The sequence below is a fragment of the Siphateles boraxobius genome, unplaced genomic scaffold (assembly GCF_051911475.1).
Source record: "Siphateles boraxobius isolate OS27281-9 unplaced genomic scaffold, OSU_SipBor_1 6, whole genome shotgun sequence".
NCBI lineage: Eukaryota > Metazoa > Chordata > Actinopteri > Cypriniformes > Leuciscidae > Siphateles > Siphateles boraxobius.
Window position 1 is genome coordinate 18,016,659 of NW_027509186.1, and position 23,549 is coordinate 18,040,207.

Here is a 23,549-nt window from a genome sequence, read left to right on the forward strand (position 1 = left end):
GCCATCAGAGGATGGGTACATGGTGGCCATAAAGGGATGGACATGGTCAGAAACAATGCTCAGGTAGGCCGTGGCATTTAAACGATGCCCAATTGGCACTAAGGGGCCTAAAGTGTGCCAAGAAAACATCACCCACACCATTACACCACCACCACCAGCCTGCAAAGTGGTAACAAGGCATGATGGATCCATGTTCTCATTCTGTTTACGCTAAATTCTGACTCTACCATCTGAAGGTCTCAACAGAAATCGACATTCGTCAGACCAGGCAACATTTTTCCAGTCTTCAACTGTCCAATTTTGGTGAGCTCTTACAAATTGTAGCCTCTTTTTCCTATTTGTAGTGGAGATGAGTGGTACCCGGTGGGGTCTTCTGCTGTTGTAGCCCATCCGCCTCAAGATTGTGCGTGTTGTGGCTTCACAAATGCTTTGCTGCATACCTCGGTTGTAACGAGTGGTTATTTCAGTCAAAGTTGCTCTTCTATCAGCTTGAATCATTCGGCCCATTCTCCTCTGACCTCTAGCATCAACAAGGCATTTTCGTCCACAGGACTGCCGCATACTGGATGTTTTTCCCTTCTCACACCATTCTTTGTAAACCCTAGAAATGTTTGTGCGTGAAAATCCCAGTAACTGAGCAGATTGTGAAATACTCAGACCGGCCCGTCTGGCACCACCAACCATGCCACGCTCAAAATTGCTTAAATCACCTTTCTTTCCCATTCTGACATTCAGTTTAGAGTTCAGGAGATTGTCTTGACCAGGACCACACCCCTAAATGCATTGAAGCAACTGCCATGTGATTGGTTGATTAGATAATTGCATTAATGAGAAATTGAACAGGTGTTCCTAATAATCCTTTAGGTGAGTGTATATTTGGTTAATTAGATTGCTTCTCCCTGTTAGACAACACAGTAGCACAGCAAACCCAAAACATGACCCTAACTATGTTAATACTTTAACTGGAACAGGTCAACACTAGTGTAATTTAATGTTTGTTGATGTTAATTGAAGTTGAGGTTAATATACAATATTATACAACATTTTCATATAGGGAGTCCCCTGGATGAGAGTCTGGCGGGTCTCAACAGTATCATCAGTAAAGGTACACATACTCACCCTCATAAGGCTGCATATTAATGTGCAGCATCCTTCCAATATCGCATCCGAGATCCACTGCCTGCTAAATGGCAAGATGGAGAGATCAAGGGGAAAAAGAGGAGGGGAGGGGGAGTGTGTGATGCGAACAGAGGCACAAGAACTGATTGTTGCAGATGAGTAGATCGCTCTCTCCAGCGCTCCTCTCTCATGCTCAGTGATTCTCGCAGATATAACATTCCTGCTGGATCACTGCTGTTGACTCGGAGATGCATCAGGTGAGTGGAACTCCGCATTGAGCACTTGTGTTTGTGGGAAAGAGGGAATCGTGTTCCATCTGTTATCAGTGACATCATGATGGAGCTCTTGACTGTATTTTCATTGCTTCATTCCAGGGTTGTTGATATGACTAATGGTGCAGGGTTGGATATGCATTATTGTATATAATGTTTTGTATACTTGTGATCTATTAATGCTATTGTAATTTGTCACTTTTGTGAGCCTAGCTTGTGGATATAATGTATTTCAACCATTAAGGTCAAGACGAGGCCAAGATTATCCATTTTTCGTACCCCGAGGTAACGCTGAGAAGAGTTTGTTTTGGTTTCTTGACACGACAGACACTTTTATTCATGAATAAAGACTATCTTTCAGAAAAGACACTTGCTCCAGGCACTTCCTGCTCTTGTCGCAGTAGGTTCGAAGGCATGACAGGATATGGAATTGAGTTGCAGAGTTTTCCTTCAGTTTGAGGAATGCTTCAGGAATGGATGAGTGCATGATCTCATTTTATTTAAACTTCTTTTTCTTGTGACAATAGTCATCTCTTATGAACGTATAAATGTTCTTGCACAGTAGGGCTAAATACTTAAATGTGTTCTCTTGTTGCAAAACGATTATAATAGCAGGTAATACTGGTTATGTCAGGGCACATGAGGTTTCTAAAACTATAATATTTGTTTTGATCAATACTGTTTTGTTTATCATTTATTTGGAGAAAATAATATCGAATTTTTCTTTTGAACATTCTATTCATTCTATAACCCTAAAAGAAAATACATCACAATTTCCAAAAAAATATTAAGCAGCACCACTATTTTCAACATTGATAATAATAAGAAGAATAAATGTTTCTTGATCATCAAATCGTCAAATTTGAATGATTTCTGAAGGATCATGTGACACTGAGGTGTAATGATGCTGAAAATTCAGCTTTGATATATTATATATTGAGGGTGACACATTATGCCCCTTTTTTTACAAGATGTAATATAAATCTTTGGTGTCCCCAGAATGTGTCTGTGACATTTCAGCTTAAAATACCCCCCAGATAATTTATTATAACTTGTCAAAGTTGCCCCTTTTTGTGTGTGAGCAAAAACGCTCCGTTTTTGTGTGTGTCCCTTTAAATGCAAATAAGCTGCTGCTCCCCGCCTCCAGAAGAAGGCTTCGGATACTCCGTCAATGACAAAACAAGTGAATTTCAGTCAAATTTCAAACATAAGTAGAGGAGTGCAGCCTTACGGAGAGACTCGGGAAGTGGTTGCAACTTTTAGACTGAACCTGGACGTTTCAGAATGGTTTGTGGATACATTTATTTATTTGTTGTGGAGTTAAATTGATTCATCTCATCGACTTGCACGTGCCGTCATGTTTAACTTTTTGGTCAAATAGTGTCCTGTGCTCCGTTTGCAGCCAACGACAGAACAGTTTGCATGCTTTGCTCGAACTTTCGCCATTGCTTTAGAACTATCGCTTGCGTAAAACCAAATGGCAGTACCGTGGGTGGAAACGTGCAGATTAAGGGGCGCTAATATTATAATAAGATCCCCTTCCTAAATCAGAAGGGAAAACAGTTATTTTAAATTGTAATAACATTTAACAATATTATTGTTTTTAGTGTGTCTTTGATCAAATCAATGCAGCCTTGTTGAGGATTAAAAGCAGTGCTTCACTCCAATCAGTGCCAGTCACTGAGGTCCAGTGAGTCCAGCTTTGACTTCAGTATTTACTGGCATGATGTTACATAGCTATTTGATTATTTGTTGTTGGCACGTGTGACACATAACCAATTGTTGTTGTTCTGTGATGACGGTAGCCTATGTGCTTTAGCAGGGCTCAAGAGCTCTGTAAATCTGGGGGCCCTAAGCAGGATAATTTTGGGGCCCTGCCTTGCAGTGAATAATGGAGTAGCCTATTGCCAACGCAAACCAGCAACTGTATACAATCTAACAAACCTTCAATAAAGTTGTTGCATATAGGCCTACTACAGATGTTGCTGGAGTCTCGATCTTTGAACTTTTCCCTTTTCCACACTTTAAAAAGAGGGAGAAGTTGGACCAGAATTTCTTTGCTTCCTTCTAAAGTGATTTAAACATATTTTTCTTTTTCCTTTTTTCTGCACCCGATGGATAGACTCGTTTCATTTTTGCGGTCAAATTTCCAAGTCCAGGGACGATCTGACACGGTTGGTTGACTGCAGTGGTTCTAAACTTTTTCGGTCATTCCCAACTTTGGACAAGAGCGAGTTCCGAAAAAAAAGTTCCTGAAAGCGCGAGTTCCGCCCAGGGCATGGACCGCTGGTCGGTTTCGCCTCCGGGTCGATCTGAAATGCGTTTCAGCTTTGGAACCTTGGAAGATAACCGACTGGTATCAGTCAGGTGTGAGTCTGGGGACTCCCTTGAGTGTCAAGGTGGTGTCCACGGACGCCTCCACCTCGGGATGGGGAGCGCTGCTCGAGGGCAGACCGTTCTTTGGCCAGTGGTCAGAACGGGAAAAGCTCCTACACATAAACTGTCTGGAAATGATGGCAGTCGACAACGTGCTACGGCGCTTCTGTCCCACAATAGAGGTTCACCACGTCTTGGTCCGGTCGGACAACATGTCAGTGTTGGCATACATAAATCGCCAGGGCGGCATCAAGTCCCGAAACCTTTACAGGCTAACGGAACGCCTCCTGGTCTGGGCTCAGCACAACCTGCTTTCACTGAGAGCGGCGCATGTGCCTGGTCACCTGAATCTGGGACCAGACAGACTGTCCAGAAACAATGTCCCAGCAGGGGAATGGTCGCTGCACCCGCAGACGATTCAACTGCTTTGAGAGACATTCGGCAGAGCGCAGGTGGACCTGTTCGCGTCCCACGAGAACGCTCACTGTCCGAAATATTTCTCAAGGACGCGCTGGCCCACGTCTGGCCCCGCTGTCCCCTCTATGCTTTTCCCCCCGTCTCGCTCCTGCCTCAAGTGCTGGAACGAATCAGGGAAAACGGATGCCCAGTGCTGCTTGTGGCTCTGCTCTGGACAAACCAGATTTGGTTCCCAGTCCTGATGCGGCTGACCAGCACTGCCCCGGGGCAAATACCGTTGAGGAAAGACCTCCTCTCCCAGGCTAAGGGCTCGATTTGGCATCCTCGCCCGCAACTATGGTCCCTACATGCATGGGCCATCAACGGGTACCCGCTAACCTCCCGGAGGGAGTGTTAAACACGATCACGCAGGCGAGGGACCCGTTTACTAGACGGCTCTATTCCTTGAAATGGTCTGTGTTCTCTGCCTGGTGTCAAGCTCAGGGCTTTTCACCCGTAGACTAAAGGGTCACGGAAGTACTCTCCTTCCTTCAAGAGCTGCTGGATAAGGGCAGGACCCCATCCACGCTCAAAGTGTACGTGGCGGCCATAGCAACGTTTACAAAGCCTGTGTCTGGCCTGTCACTGGGGAAAAACGACCTAGTCGTGCGATTCCTCAAGGGAGCTCGGAGGCTGAAACCTCCCAGACCTCCTTCAGTCCCGGTGTGGGACCTTTCTACGGTTTTGGAAACCATGAACGGTACCCCGTTCGAGCCTATCCATTTGTCAGACATGAAGCATCTGTCTTTCAAGACAGTGTTTCTTTTGGCTCTCGCTTCAGTGAAGTGCATTGGGGACTTACAAGCGCTTTCAGTAAGTGCGTCATGTATGGAGTTTGGGCCTAATGACTCAAAAGTCATACTCAAACCAAGGCACGGGTACGTGACCAAATCCCTCAACACACCGTTAAGGGCCCAGGTTATTTCCCTGTGCGCACTCTCGGTTCATGATGAGGAGGAGGATGCGAGTCTCCTTTGCCCTGTCAGGGCACTGAGAGCTTATGTGTCCCGCTCGTCTGTCTTCAGATGGACAGAGCAGCTCTTCGCTTTGTTTGGCGGACGCTCCAAGGGACTGGCCGCATCAAAACAGAGCCAATCCAGATGGATAGTCGACGCCATAGCACTGGCTTACACTTCTAAGGGCCTGCAGTGTCCTTTGGGTGTCAGAGCGCACTCCACGAGAGGCATGGCCTCGTCGTGGGCGTGGTATAGTGGGGCTACCCTGCAAGATATCTGTACGGCCGCGGGCTGGGCCTCGCCGTCTACATTTATAAGGTTTTATAACCTAGAGGTTCCCGCCTTACAAGCCAAGCTTCTGTCGGTATAGAATTCAGTGCTATCAACCCCGCTGCGCCGGCCCAGATGCTGAGTTTTGCTTGTGCATCGCTCACTGAGCGATAAAACAGCTCCATGGGTGTTGAATAACCCCTACTATTACCCAGTTCAGGCTGAACACGTTCACCCTGTCTGTGTGAAGCACTGTTAACATAACTAGCTCCTGTAGGATGCTATTTCATGGGGAATGATGCTTGCAGCCTCTCTTCTCCGACTCTCTGTGAGTCTATGGTGATTAGGCACTGTATGATATACTGCATAACCCCGGGCTACTGCCCTTGGGACTTTGGTGTCGGATCCCAGTACGCACGGCGTTTTGCATTGTGTTCCCCATAGTGAAAGATATTACGCAGTACGAGAGATACTCTCATAAGAGAACGTACTCGGTTACTAACGTAACCTCGGTTCTCTCTAGAGAGGGAACGAGTACTGCGTATCTTGCCGTGCATACACAGCTCTGGTTCGCTTCGGCGATGAAAACCAGTTGTACCAGCCTAATCGAGCTATATTTATAGGGCGAAACCACGCCCTTTCTGGCGGGAAGTGACGAAATGTGCGCGAAATGCCCCCATTGGATATGTGTCACGCAGGGCCACTCTCGATAGGCTGCTGCTGTTGCCGCAGGGCAGCCAAATAGGCGCGCAAGCCGTCTTGCCTATGTCTGCATGCTGCTGCACAGCGTTTTACATTAAATCAAAATTAAGGATAATTTTTGCTTCAATATCTCGTGGAAAAGAGGTTTTCCCCATAGCGTAAGATATTACGCAGTACTCGTTCCCTCTCTAGAGAGAACCGAGGTTACGTTAGTAACCGAGTACGTTTTGTAACATTTAGGATGACTGACAGTTTTCTCATTCTCTCCTCAGAGGCTGGGGGAGTGGTGGATCTTGTTCTGGAATGTAAACCGAGGCAGAGAAACACTAGGCAGCATGTCTAATGAAGAAAAGTTTGTCACTTTGAGCCTTAATGAATTCTCTCTTCTTCAAGACTATGCACAATGTAAGGCCTTTGTTTTGCTATTCTTCAGTTGGTTGATTTAGACCAAATTTGTCCAATATGTGTTTATCAATGCGTCATTTATAGTTCAATTCAGTTATGTATACTGAAGAACATTTTTGAGATGGGCGAGTCAAATCATACATTTTAAAAAAATTCTTTAATCAAGATGTTTACTTGAGAAGCAATTTACTCAAGATAATAAGTCTTGTATAATGAAAAATGTATTCTAATTAAGGGAGTTTATATTTCAAACAAGAAATAATATCTGGCAATAGGGTCTGAAAAATAATTTTTGTTTTCTCTTGACAATTGTTTGTTTTTCTGACTCTTAATTTCAGATATTTTTTCTTGTTTTAAGCATGAACTCACTTAATTCTGATTTTTTTTCTTCCTGGAAATAAGACTTAATATCTTAAGTCATTTTTCTTCTCAAGTAAATGTATCTTGGTTTAAGAATGTTTAGATATTTGCACCGGAAAACAAGACAAAAAATATTTTTTGCAGCGTACAGTTTAAATTCGATTCATAATTCACGGTTTATTCTTCAGTATCTCCGAAAAGACATCATCTACATATCCTTGCAGAGACACTGACAGGCTGCCAGTTCACAGGAATAAAAATCGAACCATTTAACACCATTTGTGCATGTGTCACTTAAGGAAATGTCATTTCCTGTCTGGAGCTTAAGGTTAAGTCTTCAGACTAATCTAATCGGTACCAGACTATGATGGGAGAGACGATTCTGACTGACAGTTATTAATTCCACTAAATACATAATCCATCTATGATGAACATAGATTCCTTTGAGTGCTAATGCTGTGGTGGGAGTCAGTCTGACCGAAGTGTCATCTATAATCTTTTCTTGGAGGAAACTCTTAGTTTTTGTTTTGTTTTTTGTTAATGTTTTTTTCCATCCATTATGTATTATATTTACCATTAAGATAAAGACATAAAACTATTATTAGACGGTTGTAATTGCAAGAATCTGCGTGACATAAAAATAATAAAGGATCTATTGCACACCAATTCAAAACCGACCACATAAAGATCAAGATACAGATGTGGGCCATTTAATTACCCCAAAACCTGCATTCATACATAACAAATCCACTGTAAAAGAGAAGATATTTCATTACGTATGCAGAGAATAGAGGTCTTCTGCATTTAATTGAGTAATCTGAATAATTGATGCCCCCAGAGCCCGCTGTTTCCTGTGCCAGGCCTGGGCTTCTCTCATTTGGATTGGGTAGCATGCAGTATTACAATATGGGCCATTAGTGAAGAGGAAGGAGGGATACATCTCTCTGCAGCTGAATAAATGTCTACTAGGTTTGATAGTTGTGAGCTCTACCATCATCAGACTCAATGATAGAGATGATCTGATCTCTTCAAAGTTATGCTTTTTTACAATTTCAGATTTATTTATTGTGTAATGTTGCTGTTTAAACATAAAAAGGTCTGAAAAGTTACAAAACACAAGGTCCACTACATAGGGAATTTTTCTTTATATCAGTAAACACTGTTCCCTTTCAGTCGATAACGTCGGACGTAGTCGACGCGACTGAAATGGGATCAAGCTAGGGAGCCTATCATCTTCGATTACTATTGAACGAGCCAATGGAATTTGGCGTGCGTGATTTGCATCACACACTCCGCCCCCGCGGCGCGGGTATAAATACGGAAGTGGATGCACGCACTAGTTGCCTTTCGCTTCGGAGCCGTTCGTCTTTGATGTCTCTGAAGAGTGCTGTTGTGTTCAACGAGCGAGTGTGTCGGTGTTCTTGCGGGAAGACCTCTCCAGTGTTGGTGTTCTACAGCGTGGTGCAGCGGTGATCGCGAGCTTCTCAGCTCTCAACTGCTGTTTTAACAGCATCAAATTTCTACTGTTTGTTTGTGTGTTGACGGTTGGTTAGAGGGCGAGAAGTGAGTGCTTCACTGTTAGTTGAAAGACTATTCAGTGTTTGCCGCGGTCATTCCCTGTGTGCTCCGGCACTGGTGACGGTCCCATTTCCTAAAAGAGCAACACGGGTGTGAGTGCGTCTTTTTCAAGATGCCATTCCATCCGTGCGTTTCTGGGTGCGGTCTGGCACTATCCCCTTCTGACGGTCACGAAAGTTGTGTCGCATGTTTGGGCTTACAGCATGCTGAGGCAGCTTTCGTGGATGAGGCATGTTCTCACTGCGGGAACATGTCCATCTCGGTGTTGAGATCTAGACTCGCCTTCGTTAAAAGCGTTGGTGCAGTCCCCACCTCTGGGCCCCGCCCCTGTTCTTCCTCTGGGTTACCTTCCCAGAGGAGGACTGGGGTGCCGTCCAAGCTGGGTGATCTGAGGATCACAGTGAGGGGTAATCCGCCCGGCCACGCCCCGTGGGTCCCTCACTCCTCTTTCACACCGCAACCGGTGGAGCTCCCCATTGATCCCGCTGGTCCCTCTGTAATGGACGGGCCAGCCGTGTCATTTGGGGCCCCTCCAGGGGATACGTTGTCAATCGCAGCATCGGAGGGGGAGCTGAACTCTGGAGATGATGACTCGGCTGCACTGCCTCCCTCCGGGAGACCAGTGTTGCCCGAGCCAGATCCAGAGATGTCAGCTATGCTGAAAAAGGCCGCCGAGGCGGTAGGGCTCGTGTGGAACCCTCCACCGTGTCCCGAGCCGTCTCGGTTGGATGATTGGTATATCGGGGCGGGCCGTACTGGTTCTCAGTCCGCCGCACCGGTTCCTTTCTTTCCTGAAGTGCATGAGGAGCTTACGAGGGCATGGATGGCACCTTTCTCTGCCAGAAACCGCCTGAGTAGCTCCTCCCCCCTCACTACCCTTGATGGGGGAGCGGTGAAGGGTTACGAGGCTATCCCTCCGGTGGAGCGGGCCGTTGCGATGCAGTTATGCCCAACGGCGGCCGCTTCCTGGAGAGGTGATCCTCGTCACCCCTCTAAAGCCTGTAAGTTCTCGTCCGCTCTTACGGGCAAGGCTTACAAAGCTTGTGGGCAAGCCGCTTCCTCCTTGCATGCCATGGCGTTGCTCCAGGTCCACCAGGCCCAGGCACTCATGAACATGCACGAGGGTAGTTCGGACCCTGAGCTCATGGGTGAGCTCCGCACTGCAACTGACCTCGCCCTCCGGGCGGCGAAGGTTGCAGCTCGCGCGGTGGGTTCGGCGATGTCCACACTTGTGGTCCAGGAGCGCCATCTCTGGCTCAACCTGGCCGATATGAGAGATGCGGACAAGGTTCGGTTCCTGGACTCTCCCATTTCCCAGGTTGGGTTATTCGGCGACGCTGTGGAGAACTTTTCCCAACAGTTCTCTACAGCTCAGAAGCAGACGGAGGCCATCCGGCACATCCTGCCTCGGAGGGACGCTGCTGCCTTCACCCGCCCCCCGAGGTCAGATCCTCCGCCTGCTCGTCGCCGAGGGCGTCCGCCTGCAGCCGCCTCAGCTCCCGCCGGACCACCGCAGCAGCCTTCACCCAGGTTCCGGCGCGGAGCCGGCCGCGGAAGGGGCGCCCAGCCCGCTCCAGGCGCTGCCAAGCCAGGTGGTAAGCTCCAGCGCAAAAGAAAACGCTGAACCTGGACGGGCTCTCAGGGATGGAAGAGTTGCTTGTGGAGTGGTCGCCGATCCACTCCCTCTGGCTGGTTGGAGGGCCGGCTGGAGTTTTTTGTTATGTGTGTGTCTGTTCCGCCGCTGGCCCCTATAAAAACGGGGTCAGCGGTACCCACATATTCAGAAAAAGAGCAATTTTTCTATTCCTGAGTCCCAAGTGGGCCAGTATGGCGGATGTGACCCTGTATAATAGCCTTACATCCCCCAGCTTCCCTTGGTCGCCAACAGGCAGCTTGGGGCGTTCGAGGACCCGGTCATCCGCCTTCTCACGTCCCCTGCCGCTAGTGGAGACAGGTAAGTGTTGCACTGCACACTAACACCACTATCTCTACTTTGCTGCCCCACCTCAGGCTCGGCTACCCCGCTCAAGTCAGTGATAGTAACATCACATTAGGTGTTGAGCAGACGTGCTCCTGAAAATTCAGTGATATTCTTCACACCAAGTGTTGAGCAGTGCTCCTGACTTTTGCGTGCTTATCTTATCCTGCTGGCGAAGGATTTGATATAGCCGCTCCTCCAGCCGGTACGAAGGCCAGTTGTAAACTCGTTCTTCGTGCTACTAGGTGGTGGGTCGTGACCATCTTGGCCCAAGATTGGTCTGCAGCTTTGACCTGAAGGACACGTGGTGTCCTTCCCCTCGAGTGCTCCAGAGCCCGTTGGGTCTTCAGGTCAACTGGAAGAGAATAATCTCGCCCACGGGCTGAGTATCTCTTTTTCAGTTTTGGAGAGGTACTCGGTCCAACACGTCTCTCCAGTGAGAATGTGTTCAGCTGGTATTGAAGTGAGAAAGGGTCCCACTGAAAAGATTCAGAGGCTCCTGGGGTATACGATAGCGCAGCCTAAGTTGGCTTCCTCCGTATGTGACCGCTTCAGCGCTAGCTTTACGATCGAGTCCCGAGGTGACCGTGGCAGAGCAGCTCACCCTGTGTGACTATAGTTCATCCCGGTCTGCTGCCAAACCCTCCTCAGCAGAGGGGCCATGTACAAAGGGCGTGTTTTAACGGGGGCCTGGGCGACCCCCGACTACACGGGCATTCGTGCCTCGAGTTGTTAGACATTGCGGGTGTCACAAACTCTCCCGTCACCTCCTCCTTGGAGTCAGACGCTTCTGAGGGCGCCTTGTTCCACCCCTCCCGCTTACTCAATCGTGCCGCCATCGAGCCTCACGACAGTTATAGCCAGGGCAAGTGGAGACTCCATCCCCTGGGTCCGCTGGGTCTTGACCATTCCGGGGCCGCTCAATTGCCCCCCCGGTTTTATTTTTCCGCCAGTGTTTGGGTAAACCGAGCGGACTACCCTTGGTCAAACACTGGGTCCCAGCTGTCCCAGGGGCCCGCAGAATACGTTTAACCCCAGTGAGCCTTCTAAGAAGTGACGGCGACTCAGGGTCGCCTTGCGCTGCTCAAGTCAGTGAGATCATCACACTTCATGTTGAGCAGAGTTGCTCCTGAAACTCAGTGAAGTTCATCGCACTCAGGTGTTGAGCAGCAATGCTCCTGTAGCTCAGTGAGTCCATCACAGGTAGCGCAGTGAATTCATCACACGCAGTGCTGAGCAGAAATGCTCCTGGTGCTCAGTGAAGTTCCTCGCACTCAAGTGTTGAGCAGTAATGCTCCTGAAGCTCAGTGAGTTTATCACACTCAGGTGTTGAGCAGTAATGCTCCTGAAGCTCAGTGAACTTGTCACACTCAAGTGCTGAGCAGAAATGCTCCTGTCGTTCAGTGAAATTCTTCGCACTCAAGTGTTGAGCAGAAATGCTCCTGAAGCTCAGTGAGGGAATGCTCCTGAAGTTCAGTGAACTTGTCACACTCAAGTTCTGAGCAGAAATGCTCCTGTCGCTCAGTGAGGTTCTTCGTACTCAAGTGTTGAGCAGAAATGCTCCTGAAGCTCGGTGAGTTTATCACACTCAGGTGTTGAGCAGGAATGCTCCTGAAGCTCAGTGAACTTGTCACACCCAAGTGCTGAGCAGAAAATGCTCCTGAAGCCCAGTGATCTTCACATGTTGTGTTGAGCAATGCTCCTGTCTTTTGCGCTCGTCACTTGCACTTACGTGCCAAGTCAGGAGAGGAACAGGTCTTCATAGTTGCCCCTTATTGGCCCAACTAGACCTGGCTCCCATCAACAGCCTTCCTGACTTCCCCGGAAAACTCTTCGGGGGCGGGGCACGATGGCACACGCGTTCTTCCCCCGGGGATTCCGGGCGGTCTTACATCTGAACGCGGAGGTTCAGGTGGCTATCACAAGAATGTGTGATAGTTACCATAACTTCTGCGAGCACCCCCTAGAATGGGGTAGCGTGCTTACGCCTTTAGAAGTGGAACCTAGTCGTTGAGTGCGTCTTCTCTCCAGAGGAGATCCTGAAAGCTTTCGATCACTTCAGTGCTCTCTTTCCTGCAAAATGGGTTGCAGTAGGCTGTTTTCCTAAATCACCCTTAAAATGATGTTGCCTCGGTGTTATAGACGCTCATCGTGTTGCAGAAGTATGCAGAAGCACGTTCTGATCGTCAGGTTCCTGAGGAGCAAGGTCTTGTAAATCCTTGTGTCCCTCTTTATCCTCTTGGGCCTTGTCCCTGGTGCGACTGCACTGCAGAGACCGCCCCTGAGCCACTGCAGGTAGTGAGTTAAAAATGCTGTTATATCAGTTCTCCTGCTCGCGTGGTCTCTACTAGAGGGTAGGGACTTGCTCGCTTTCGGTCAACGTATTGTGCCTGGAGTCTGGGCCGGCTAACTCTCACAAGCTGAGACCCCGGCTCGGATTGTGCCCAAGGTTCCTACCTCTCCCGTAATAGGAGCAGGTGGTGAGCCTGCAAGCGCTGCCCTGGAGGAGGCAGATCCAGAACCCTGGCTTCTCTGTCCGTTCGCTTGGACGTGCACAGAATGCAAGTCATAGACCTCAGACCAGCTCTTCAAATATCTGTTGGAATTCAGCAGAGAGGGAAGGCTGTTTCCATGCAAAGTTGCACTTAGTGCTTGCCTTCATTTCGGCAAAGATCCGAGATGCAACATGTCCACTTAGGTGTTGAGCTCCTCTATGATGAGTGTAAAGAGCTCCGCCTGGGCGTTGACGATATGCTTTGCTAAAACAGATTCTAGAGTTGGGGGCTGGACGACACCTAGTTGAACCGCTGCCTCACGTGGGCTCCCTGCTCATGAAGCCAGTTTCACCGTGAGCCCGGTTCAAGTGTCGGCTTGCTGCGCCATTCCCCTCCTATGGACTGGATACGTGCGCCTTTCTACTCCAGTTGAGTTCCCTTAAAATTGAACCCTGTTGAGTTCCTCCACACCCTTCCGACGTCGGACGTGCGGAACGTCTGGTGTTAGGCCTACCACTCGTAAGCAGTGTGGAACCTGTGTTAGGCTGGGTCCATATGTTGCGGTCCCTTCGGTGACCCCATATGTGTATTTCTCCACGATACGGCTCCCTGCGGTGAGCCCGTGTTTTCCCTCGGCAGAGTCTCTCTGCCGTCACTGTCCGGTCTGTCTCCCCCCGTCTTAGGCTGGAGCCACCCCAGTGACATTCCATATGTTAGACTGCCCGGTTTCCGCCCAGTTCATATGTGTATTCTCCACGTTACCTCCCTCGGGTTGGATGTGGCTTCCGCAGCGTCCCTTCCTTCCAACGTACGAGGAACGCTTTCCCAGTGGTCCTGTAGGAACAGCAGTGACTTCCCTGGCCTAAGCCCTGTCCTTCCCCGCCTTAAGTTTGCGGGGGCATCAGGAGGCTTTGGTTTAGGCACTGGAAGGTGGCAGCGTTAGTGGCGTGTTCAATGGTTGATCCCATTTCAGTCGCGTCGACTACGTCCGACGTTATCGACTGAAAGGGAACGTCCTGGTTGCGTATGCAACCCACCGTTCCCTGAAGGAGGGAACGGAGGACGTAGTCCCCTTGCCACTACCGCTGGACCACCGCTGACCCCGGGTTACTCTCGGCTCCTCAGCGAAAAGCAACTAGTGCGTGCATCCACTTCCGTATTTATACCCGCGCCGCGGGGGCGGAGTGTGTGATGCAAATCACGCACGCCAAATTCCATTGGCTCGTTCAATAGTAATCGAAGATGATAGGCTCCCTAGCGTGATCCCATTTCAGTCGCGTCGACTACGTCCTCCGTTCCCTCCTTCAGGGAACGGTGGGTTGCATACGCAACCAGGACGTTTCTGAACTCCCTGAAAACACCTTGTAGGAGCCATAAGTACGGTGGCCGAGAAGTGCAAAACAAACCACAATTCCCAAAACAAAACAAATTTACAAACGCAATGGAAAGACTAAAACAAGTTAGGAAACACAATAACATTTCCAAAAACAAAATAACAAATTGGAAAACAAATTAACAAGTCAGAAAACACAACGCCATGTCAGACAAAACGGAAAAGGTTGGTATATGTGGCGAATGGAATACTGACCGCCGATTGGACGAGACATCTGTCAATCAATACTTGCAGAAAGTACAATAGACTGCGGCAGGAGAAAGTCGATTCACATGTGCATGTGTAAATATTAGAGCTGTCTATTGAACTGGCTAATTTAGTGCGATTATTATGGAGGAAAAAAACACTTTTCATATTAAAATCTTTCTACCACTATCTGGTTTGGTTTATTTTTCTATAAAAGAACTCGATCTGGTAAAGTGGGAGGGTGGCGTGTAGCAAGAACAGCAGATTTAGCTCTTGAGTTTGAGTCTCCCTCAAGTGAAAAAGTGTAATTCACAAACTTGTTTTTTGATCTGTATAAAATTAATATCACATGTGGAAAAAACAGCACTCTTGCTTGTGTGCTTAACTATAAGCTACCATATTATATAAGACAAAAGCTCATGCAGGGGCATTGCCCCTATATCTGGAATTTAACTGAATTTTAGTAGTGTTTATGTCTGTTTTTTTGCAAAATGAGTGACATACTCGATAATATCAGCTCGCAGCCTTGCACATAATGAAAAAAAAAAGAGTATCGTAGACGATACCGTATATAAGGCTATTAATAATGTTACTCAATGTCATGGGTGTATGTAACTATTTTTCTGTACTCCCCCTGTGGTAAAGGGAAATAATTTCTCCCCTTTTGGGGATTTCCTGAAGGTAGCCATCTTAAACAGGAAGTGATGTGGCAAGGGCACGGTGGAAGGGAGACAGTTTTTTGACCTTCATTACACCACACTGCTTGTTTTGGAAGGAGAGTTTTGTCTTTAAGTTTTCACCTTTTTGTTACAATAAAGTTCAAGTCTTGCTAAAACAGGTTCGTAGTTTGCGGTTCCCTCACGGGATTGGCTAAAGAAGGAAAGAAAGCCAATACATGCCTCGATTGTAGTGTTGATTTTCCTTACAGGAACGATCACTTTACAATATTCCTCATTTAAATAATTCCTGCCCAAGGCATACACAAAATAAAAGGGGCAAGGCCTGTTTTAGTGGTGTTATGGTAAGGGGCGTGACATTTCTGAAACACTTGGTTGACTAATCACAACATACTGGTCCAGCCGACCAATCAGAGCACATTGAGCTTTTCAGAAGGAGGGGCTTCATAGAGTTCAGAACCAAAGCCACTGTAATGCAGGTAAGGAGACCAGACGCCATTTTTTTAATGGATGTCAATGGAGGAGAGGCTTCACTAATCTGAATAAATTTTTTGGGGAAAACAGCTTATTTATTGAATCGAACGCGTATCGGCTAAACTATGCATGTTAATACACATGTTTGCCAATAAAAATTAGTTTTGGATTGATTTGTTTTCATAGTTTACACTGAAAAAATGCTGTTTTATAAGAGATGTCACGGACAATTTTGCGACAGGTAGGATTCAGTATACTGTTCTTCAAATCATCATATTAGAATGATTTCTGAAGGATTGTGTGACACTGAAGACTCGATAATGATGCTGGAAATACAGCTTTACCATCACAAGAAAAATTTACATCTTAAAATATAAAACAATTATTAATACATGAATATATTTATATAACAGTTTTACTGTATTTTTTCATCAAATAAATGCAGCCTTGGGAAGCATAAAAGATAAACATTAAAAATCTTATTGATCCCAAACTTTTGAATGGTAGTGTAACCTGTTCATATCCCAAAAATGGCAAAAGATCTTTTTCCTTCAAACATCAGACATGTTTATCATAAAAAAAAATTTTGGGCATAATTTAGCACTACATCTACACATCATTGACCCTTTAATGTCTTGAAGTAAATTTCCTTACGCTGTCTTAACTGTTATCTTCCTCTTATTTTACTCCTTTGTCGCAGACACAACGAAGAAACTAAGAGATGTTCTCCAGGAGTTTCATGGAGATGGGATTCCGGCCAAGTATAATCCTGAAGAGGTATTGCAACTCTTTATGCTCTTGTGAAGCACATTATACTGCAGTGTTCATGTTGAGCTAAGAATGCTGTACTGGACCGAATGTTATGATGATGATATCGTTTCAGCAGATTTTAGAACCATTAAACTATGATGTTTGTATTGGGTAATGAAACCATAGTGTTTCCATAATTGCTTGGCATCCATTTACTGAAGATGCCTCTTGCTTGTCATTTTGTTTTGCGTAGAAGCCGGAAATCTTCAATCAGGTAATTTGTCTTTTTATAGTTTTACAGCCTTATATTACAGTTATTATGTTAGTGTGAAGTGATTAACCAAGTAACGGGGGAAAACACATTCAGCAGGAAATTGACTTTGAGGGTTTCAAGCTCTTCATGGAGACCTTCCTGGAGAATGAACTTGCTGTGGAGTTCTGTCTGCATCTCTTCCTCAGTTTCTGCAACAAAGACCCCAAGCCAAGGCCCTCAATGATGGACAAGCAGAGGATCATGGGTAATTTGGGTCTTCCCAATCACACAGGCTGTACAAACTTAGGCAAACCTATTTGAGAAAAACTACAAATTTAATATACTGTAATATCTAATTAAGAATTTACCAATAAGCTACTTAAAAAAAAGTTGCTGCCTTAAATTTAAGTTCAATCAACTTGGATATTTAAGTAATTTCAACTCAATTACATTAAACTGACTTACAAAATGAAAAGAATCTTGTTATAACTTGCTATAAGAAAATTGCTTATTTTGATGAGTTAAAGCATTGTAAAAAATGCATTAAATTGATCAGAAGTGACGGTAAAGACATTTGTACCATTACAAAATATTTCTGTCAAATAAGTGCTGTTCTTTTGAACTTTTTTTATTAAGCAGCGCAGCTGTTTTCAGCATTGATGATAATTGTTTGAGCAGCAAATCAGCATAAAAGAGTAATTTCTGAAGGATCACGTGACACTGAAGACTGAAGTAATGATGCTGAAAATACAGCTTTGATCACAGGAATAAATTAAATTGTCAATTTTTTAATTAATTTTCCATTTTAATACATTATATATTGTAGTAATATTTAACAATGTTTTTGTTTTACTGTGTTTTTGATCAAATAAATGTTGCCTTGTTGAGAATAAAAATCTCACTGACCCGGTAGTGTAAGAACCGATAGTGTTGGCCACATATGCACACAAAGCAGCTGTATTTCGTTTATTCCTTTTATTCAGTTTTAATTGTATAACATTAACTTTTTTAAAAGCAATAGAGCTGCAACAATATTCCAGGACAACACTTAGACCAAAAATGGTGATTCCAGTGATTTTTAGTTTCGGTTCTTGCCAAAACATAGCAAATACACAGGAATCAATGCGCTTTAAACATACTCAGATTGTGCTTTACCAGGTCTAAAGCTGATAAAGGGAAACTACACCCCGCCAAAGGTGACAACCTTGTCCGAACCTCTCGGCACAATCCAGCTGAAGGATATGATTTGCTACCTCTCTCTCCTGGAGGGCGGACGACCAGAAGACAAACTAGAATGTAGGATCACCTACTATACCATTCCATTTTTATTTAAAACAACTTAAAAGTACACTCGCAAGTTATTTGTGATGTGGAAGAAACTCTTTATGTTGTGTTGGGCTTCCATTTGGTTCCGTAATTGGTTGCCAATTAGGTTTCCAAAATGGAGAAAACTTGAGGCTGTGCTCCCATCTACTGGCAGCTTTTGTAATTGTAATTCATGGCTCCTTGTTCAGAAACCTGTTGCTATGGGCAGACAGACAGACATGGTTAAACAGCTGAAATGCTCAGATTCTAATAACCTCTGGCTGATAGCACCTCTGAGTCATCATTATGAAAGAAAGAACAATCGTTTTGCATAAAGGACGTCTGTGACGTGCTAGTTTAAATTGTGCTAAACCTGATTAAATTGACTTCTTGAGAGATTCTGCTATTGGCTGAGCTGCTGGTTTCCATGGCAACACCCACTTTATGATGCCTCATAAAAAAAGCTTAGATTGCACTCTGAATTGTGAGGTTCATTTAATAGATATCCTTTTTTATCCTATTTGGAAGGATACTGAATTTGCAATTAGGATAAAAAAGGATATCTATAGCTATCAAAAAAGTAATCTGATTACGTAGCTTGCGTTACTTGTAATGCGTTACCTCAACCCCCATTTGTTTATCAGACGCAAAGAAATAATTTAAGTTAATGCAATTTCGGAATGCGGCCTAGATCTTTGTGTAGAGCTGCAGTGATGTAATGCAGAAAGTTTGCTCCTCTTGAACAGGAACTGGAGAACTTGATCCTGTTCAGAATTCAATCATGTTTTCCGCCTATTAACTTTTTTTGTGTGTTTGTGGGGTGTAGATTCTGGAGGAAATGATGCAGGAGATTGTCTATGACCATGACGGGATGGTTTCTCTTGAAGAGTGGGTCCAGGGTGGCTTGACCACCATTCCTCTGCTAGTGCTGCTGGGACCTGAAAATGTGATTACCAGTTCAGTTTTATATATTTATATGTGTTTGTCCACCTACCCACTAGTCAGTCCATCCATCCATCCAGTCCACCTCTCTGTCCATCTATACATTCATCTAAGCCAGAAGAACAGATTCATCAGCATCAACATACATTTATGTTACACTCTCCTTGCCCACTAGATGGAGTCCTCCACTCATTTTAAATGCCTTGACAGCTGCATTAGTGGACTGGTGTCTGATATTTTTGGCATGACCTCCAAATTGTTAAAGATGCATATTTGACACTTTTCAAGACATATCCCAGTAGGATTCCAGAATCGCCTCCATGTGAATGTTGTAATGTTTTTCATTAGTTGTAATATCATTGTCAAGTTCTCATTGATGTCTTATTCTCATTCTCTCACTGTCATCTTTGTCTTTCTCTTTCTCTCTCTCTTGCAGAATATAAAGGATGAAGGCAGCATGTGTGGAGACTGAAGCACTTCAGTAAACCTGCATTGTAACCTGTGTCTGAATATGTTGATTGGATTTGGAAAGCAAGGCCTGTGCTGTTCCTGTTAGTTGACAACATTTATTACATTGATCACTAGATGATTCTGCTATTTATTATTTTTTGCCTTATTCGATAAGTACAAACTGACAAATACAAGTAAAAAATCATATTAGTATTAAATATCGCATCTTTAAACAAATGCAATCAAAGATTTTAAGATATGTTGTGAGATAATATGTAATTTACTGTATGTATATAAAAAATGTTGGGTTGTTTTAACCATATTTTGGGTAAAATATGGACAAACCCAAACATTGGGTTAAAAATGTAATTAAAAAATGTAACCCAACGGCTGGGTTTGTCCATATTTTACCCAAATTTGGATTGAAACAACCCAGCATTTTTTAGAGTGTATATATATATATATATGTATTTATATAGCCTACTTTAATTTTTATTTTATAATCTTTTAAAAATATATATATTTTTGTACTTCGGTGAAGTAGATATTATTTAAATAAATTATAGAAAAAATTAACAGTAAAATTATTTTTGATATTAAATAAGCAATTATTTAAAATGTATAAATATTAAAATATAATTAAAATGCACATTAAAGTATTTCAAATTATATAAATTGATTGACTAGAAACCAGTAACAATTTTTAATTTTCTGTCTGTCTGGTTCATAGTCTGTAAGTACACCGTTCACGAGAGATGTGTAGCTCGAGCCCCCCCGTCCTGCATCAAAACATACGTCAAATCCAAGAAAAACACAGAGGTGCGTCGAATTGTAGTGTTTAAAAACCAGCACGCTTGGATCACCAATGTTCCACGGGGCTTAGACCAAAGGCTTCTTTCCAGCTAATGAAATTAGAAAGAAATTCTCTCTCTAAGCATTGCTAATTACATGATTAACCTGGTTTAAAAAGAGACCCAAATACACCAATGATGAGTCTTAATCAAAACGCACACTCCTTTGTCTGTATTTTCTTTCTTACTTTCTTTATGCTGTGTGTATATATATATATATATATATATATATATATATATATATATATATATATATATAAAACAAAATGTTTTTTTGAATAGATTATGCATCATTTCTGGGTTGGAGGAAACTGTCTAGGCAAGTGTGATAAGTGTCACAAAACCATCAAGTGTTACCAGGGTCTTACGGGCCTTCATTGTGTCTGGTGCCAGATTACTGTGAGTTTTATCACTTTCTTTCTCATTACAAATAATTATTACAGTGTTTATGGTCTGAAAATATATTTAAATTTTTAAAGGCATGTTATCCAATTAAAGTTATTTTTGTCAAACAATTTAATAGTAGTATAATAGTGTTCTCCTCCAACTCAACAGCTACACAACAATTGTGCTTCACACGTCAAACCCGAATGTGACTGCGGACCACTGAGAGATCACATCCTTCCTCCAAACACTATATGTCCTGTTTTACTGGTAATATCTCATATTTCTTTTCCTGTGTTAGTTTTGGAATCGATGGTTATAGAAAGCTCTGCTTTTTTAGACCTTTACATGTGACCTTTAACTGCAGGAAAGACAGTCTACTGTGAGAAAAGACTCCAGCCTATCAGGAGGCCGGGGGGAAATACAAAGGACCAATTCTGTATCAGTGGATGGACAGGGGCTACAGGTGAATGACACACTTTCACACATACTGTGGAGTGGGATGTTACTAAAAGCAGGATGTCCATTTTGTGCAGATTATTAAGTTAAACTGTGCTTCCCTAATGCTTTCTGGGAAGTTGACATGCCCTAAGTTAACATCCATCTAAAACATTTTATTTTGCTATTTATTTTATAATTATTATGCATGCATCTTATTAGATTTCATATTAATTAGGGACATTATTGAATATTAAAGTGAAGACGAAAAGGCAATTAAAAATTACATGCTAACTAAGGATGTGCTTATATTAAAATACTTTTTTTAATGTATTTGTATGTATTATTAATTATTTGATATTTCTGATATCCTACTGCATAAATTGCGGATATTCAGATAGTTTGCGGTTTTGTCCGAATAAATAAACAATAAAAAAGGTAGCAACTGAAATAATTAGTTTCCAATGATACAAGTGAATCTATGCATCTAAACATTATAATACACAATATTAGGTGTTTTCCCATAATGGATATTCATTTTGAGATTGGCTAAATATTACATATAAAGTATGTCTGCATGAAATTCCCTTTACCTGCTGTAATTCCTTTCTGCAGTTCATCTATAATTACACTATTGACTCATTCATTACCCTTAAACTTACCCATACCACCAAACCCATATCCCGCCTCAATAGCAGCAAAAGTGTTTTGCAATACAATAAGTACATTATACCTAACAATAATTTTTTTGAACATAAATACTCAATACTGTAGTTGAAGACACTTAATATAAAGGGTGACCCATAATGTTAATGATGAACTTCCTAGTGAAGAATCATCAACTATTATAAGTTTCAGCCAAAATGACAATTTTATCTCAAAATCCCACTTTGTGCAAGCTAGTTTGCATTCTTAGATCTTAACTTGGTTGAGGCAACAGTTAGGCTGCAGTGACCCGCTGTGACTGGGCGTTGTCTGAGCATAGTAATGACAGAACGAAAAAAGACGAATCATGTCCTGGGCCATCCATCTTGGCTGGCGGCGGCTAACCAGTGTAATAATCAGGATTATTATTTATAATTAGAGGAAGTAATGGATCACTCGTCGCCAGACGGGCAGCTCATTAATTCACCTGGGCCTGCTGGGATTGTTTCGATGGGTTCTGTTTTAAGCGCTTCATCTGAGTCACTGTCCACCGGAAGACGACTCACACTCTCTGGATTAGTTTGTGCGTGCATCATCTGCTCCAAAACCCCACAATCATCATGCATCCATGCAGAAAAGTGACTCATGGTCAAAGACTGTCATTAATGACTAAATATGGAGCTGATTACTGAGGTTTGCTAGATGCGTCTTATGACGTGGGTTTTCATGGCTGGGACATCTTAAGACTTTTTGTAAAAAAATAGTTATTCATAGCTCAACAACATTTATGTTATACTTTAGGTAGTAGGCGTCTTTTTATAATTAAGAAAAAAGAGAGAGAGAATTATCAAATTGCTCACTAAACATTTCAGGTTTGGTGAATGAGAGATCTTAGGCAAGATTTGTTAAGCAAAAGTTTTGTAGAAAAGACATGTTAATAATTCATGTTGATAATGGCGCACATGGTATTGACAACAGCTGATTTAAAAGCTAATTCCACTTAAAGTCTGAATTAGGATATGTAATAATACTTTTCATCACTTTATTCTGTAGATTACGTCATCACACGGAACTCATCCACTGTTGGTTTTCGTCAAACCTAAAAGTGGAGGCAAACAAGGTGAAAGGTGAAAACTGTGAGCACATTTAAGATATTGACACCGCAGTATTTTATATATTATTTCAACTGTCTAATTCTAATTTACTGTTTTAAATTAGACAATAGAGTCAATCTGCATAATTTATCGGTCACTAGCAGTTAGTTTGACTCCAAATTTGCAGCCTCGGTCAAAGGAGCATGATGGATTTTCTTATTTCCATCAATTTGTTGATGGAACTTCTTTGAGTTTCAATTCTATTTCTGCCAACTTAAATGATGATCTAATCAAATCAGTTCCAATTCAAAACCCATTTTGGCATCCTAAAGATCCAGTTAAAATCTCATTTCCTCTTGATGGATCACATTGAATGAGATGGCTATGATGTCAAATATTTTTATCCTTAGTTTCTATTGAAATTAATTTAACCACAACCATCTTATTTTTGAAAAATCATTGTAAAAAATATCCTGCTAAATTTACAATAAAAAACTGCTTGCGGTGGTTGCCAGAAATTCACAGCAAAAAACAATTAGTGATAACAAAATTAAGAAGAAACAAAACTATTTTAATAAAATAATCATATTTGATACAGGGTCTTGTCCTGGGAATGTCCTTTAATTGTTTTTTGCTGTAAATTATACAGTAATTCATAGTTTTAATTCCAAATACCGTAAATTTGACCGTATATTATTGTAAAATTAGTTGCATATAATGTCATGTTAAACTATTTTTTT

General features: G+C 43.3%; 1 protein-coding gene across 1 annotated transcript in view; it reads left to right on the plus strand.

Moving 5' to 3' along the window:
- Nucleotides 1-6,441: 6,441 nt before the first annotated feature.
- The window catches only part of dgkb (diacylglycerol kinase, beta), a 67,905-nt gene continuing 50,797 nt past the window's right edge, over nt 6,442-23,549 (plus strand). The window contains 14 exon segments of the mRNA XM_077209052.1: nt 6,442-6,556; nt 16,398-16,474; nt 16,701-16,721; nt 16,818-16,965; nt 17,859-17,996; nt 18,133-18,185; nt 18,832-18,961; nt 19,393-19,438; nt 19,440-19,498; nt 20,128-20,216; nt 20,531-20,647; nt 20,804-20,902; nt 21,000-21,098; nt 22,769-22,842. Of these exon segments, the coding sequence (XP_077065167.1) occupies nt 6,487-6,556; nt 16,398-16,474; nt 16,701-16,721; nt 16,818-16,965; nt 17,859-17,996; nt 18,133-18,185; nt 18,832-18,961; nt 19,393-19,438; nt 19,440-19,498; nt 20,128-20,216; nt 20,531-20,647; nt 20,804-20,902; nt 21,000-21,098; nt 22,769-22,842 (1,220 nt within the window). The 5' untranslated portion in view covers nt 6,442-6,486.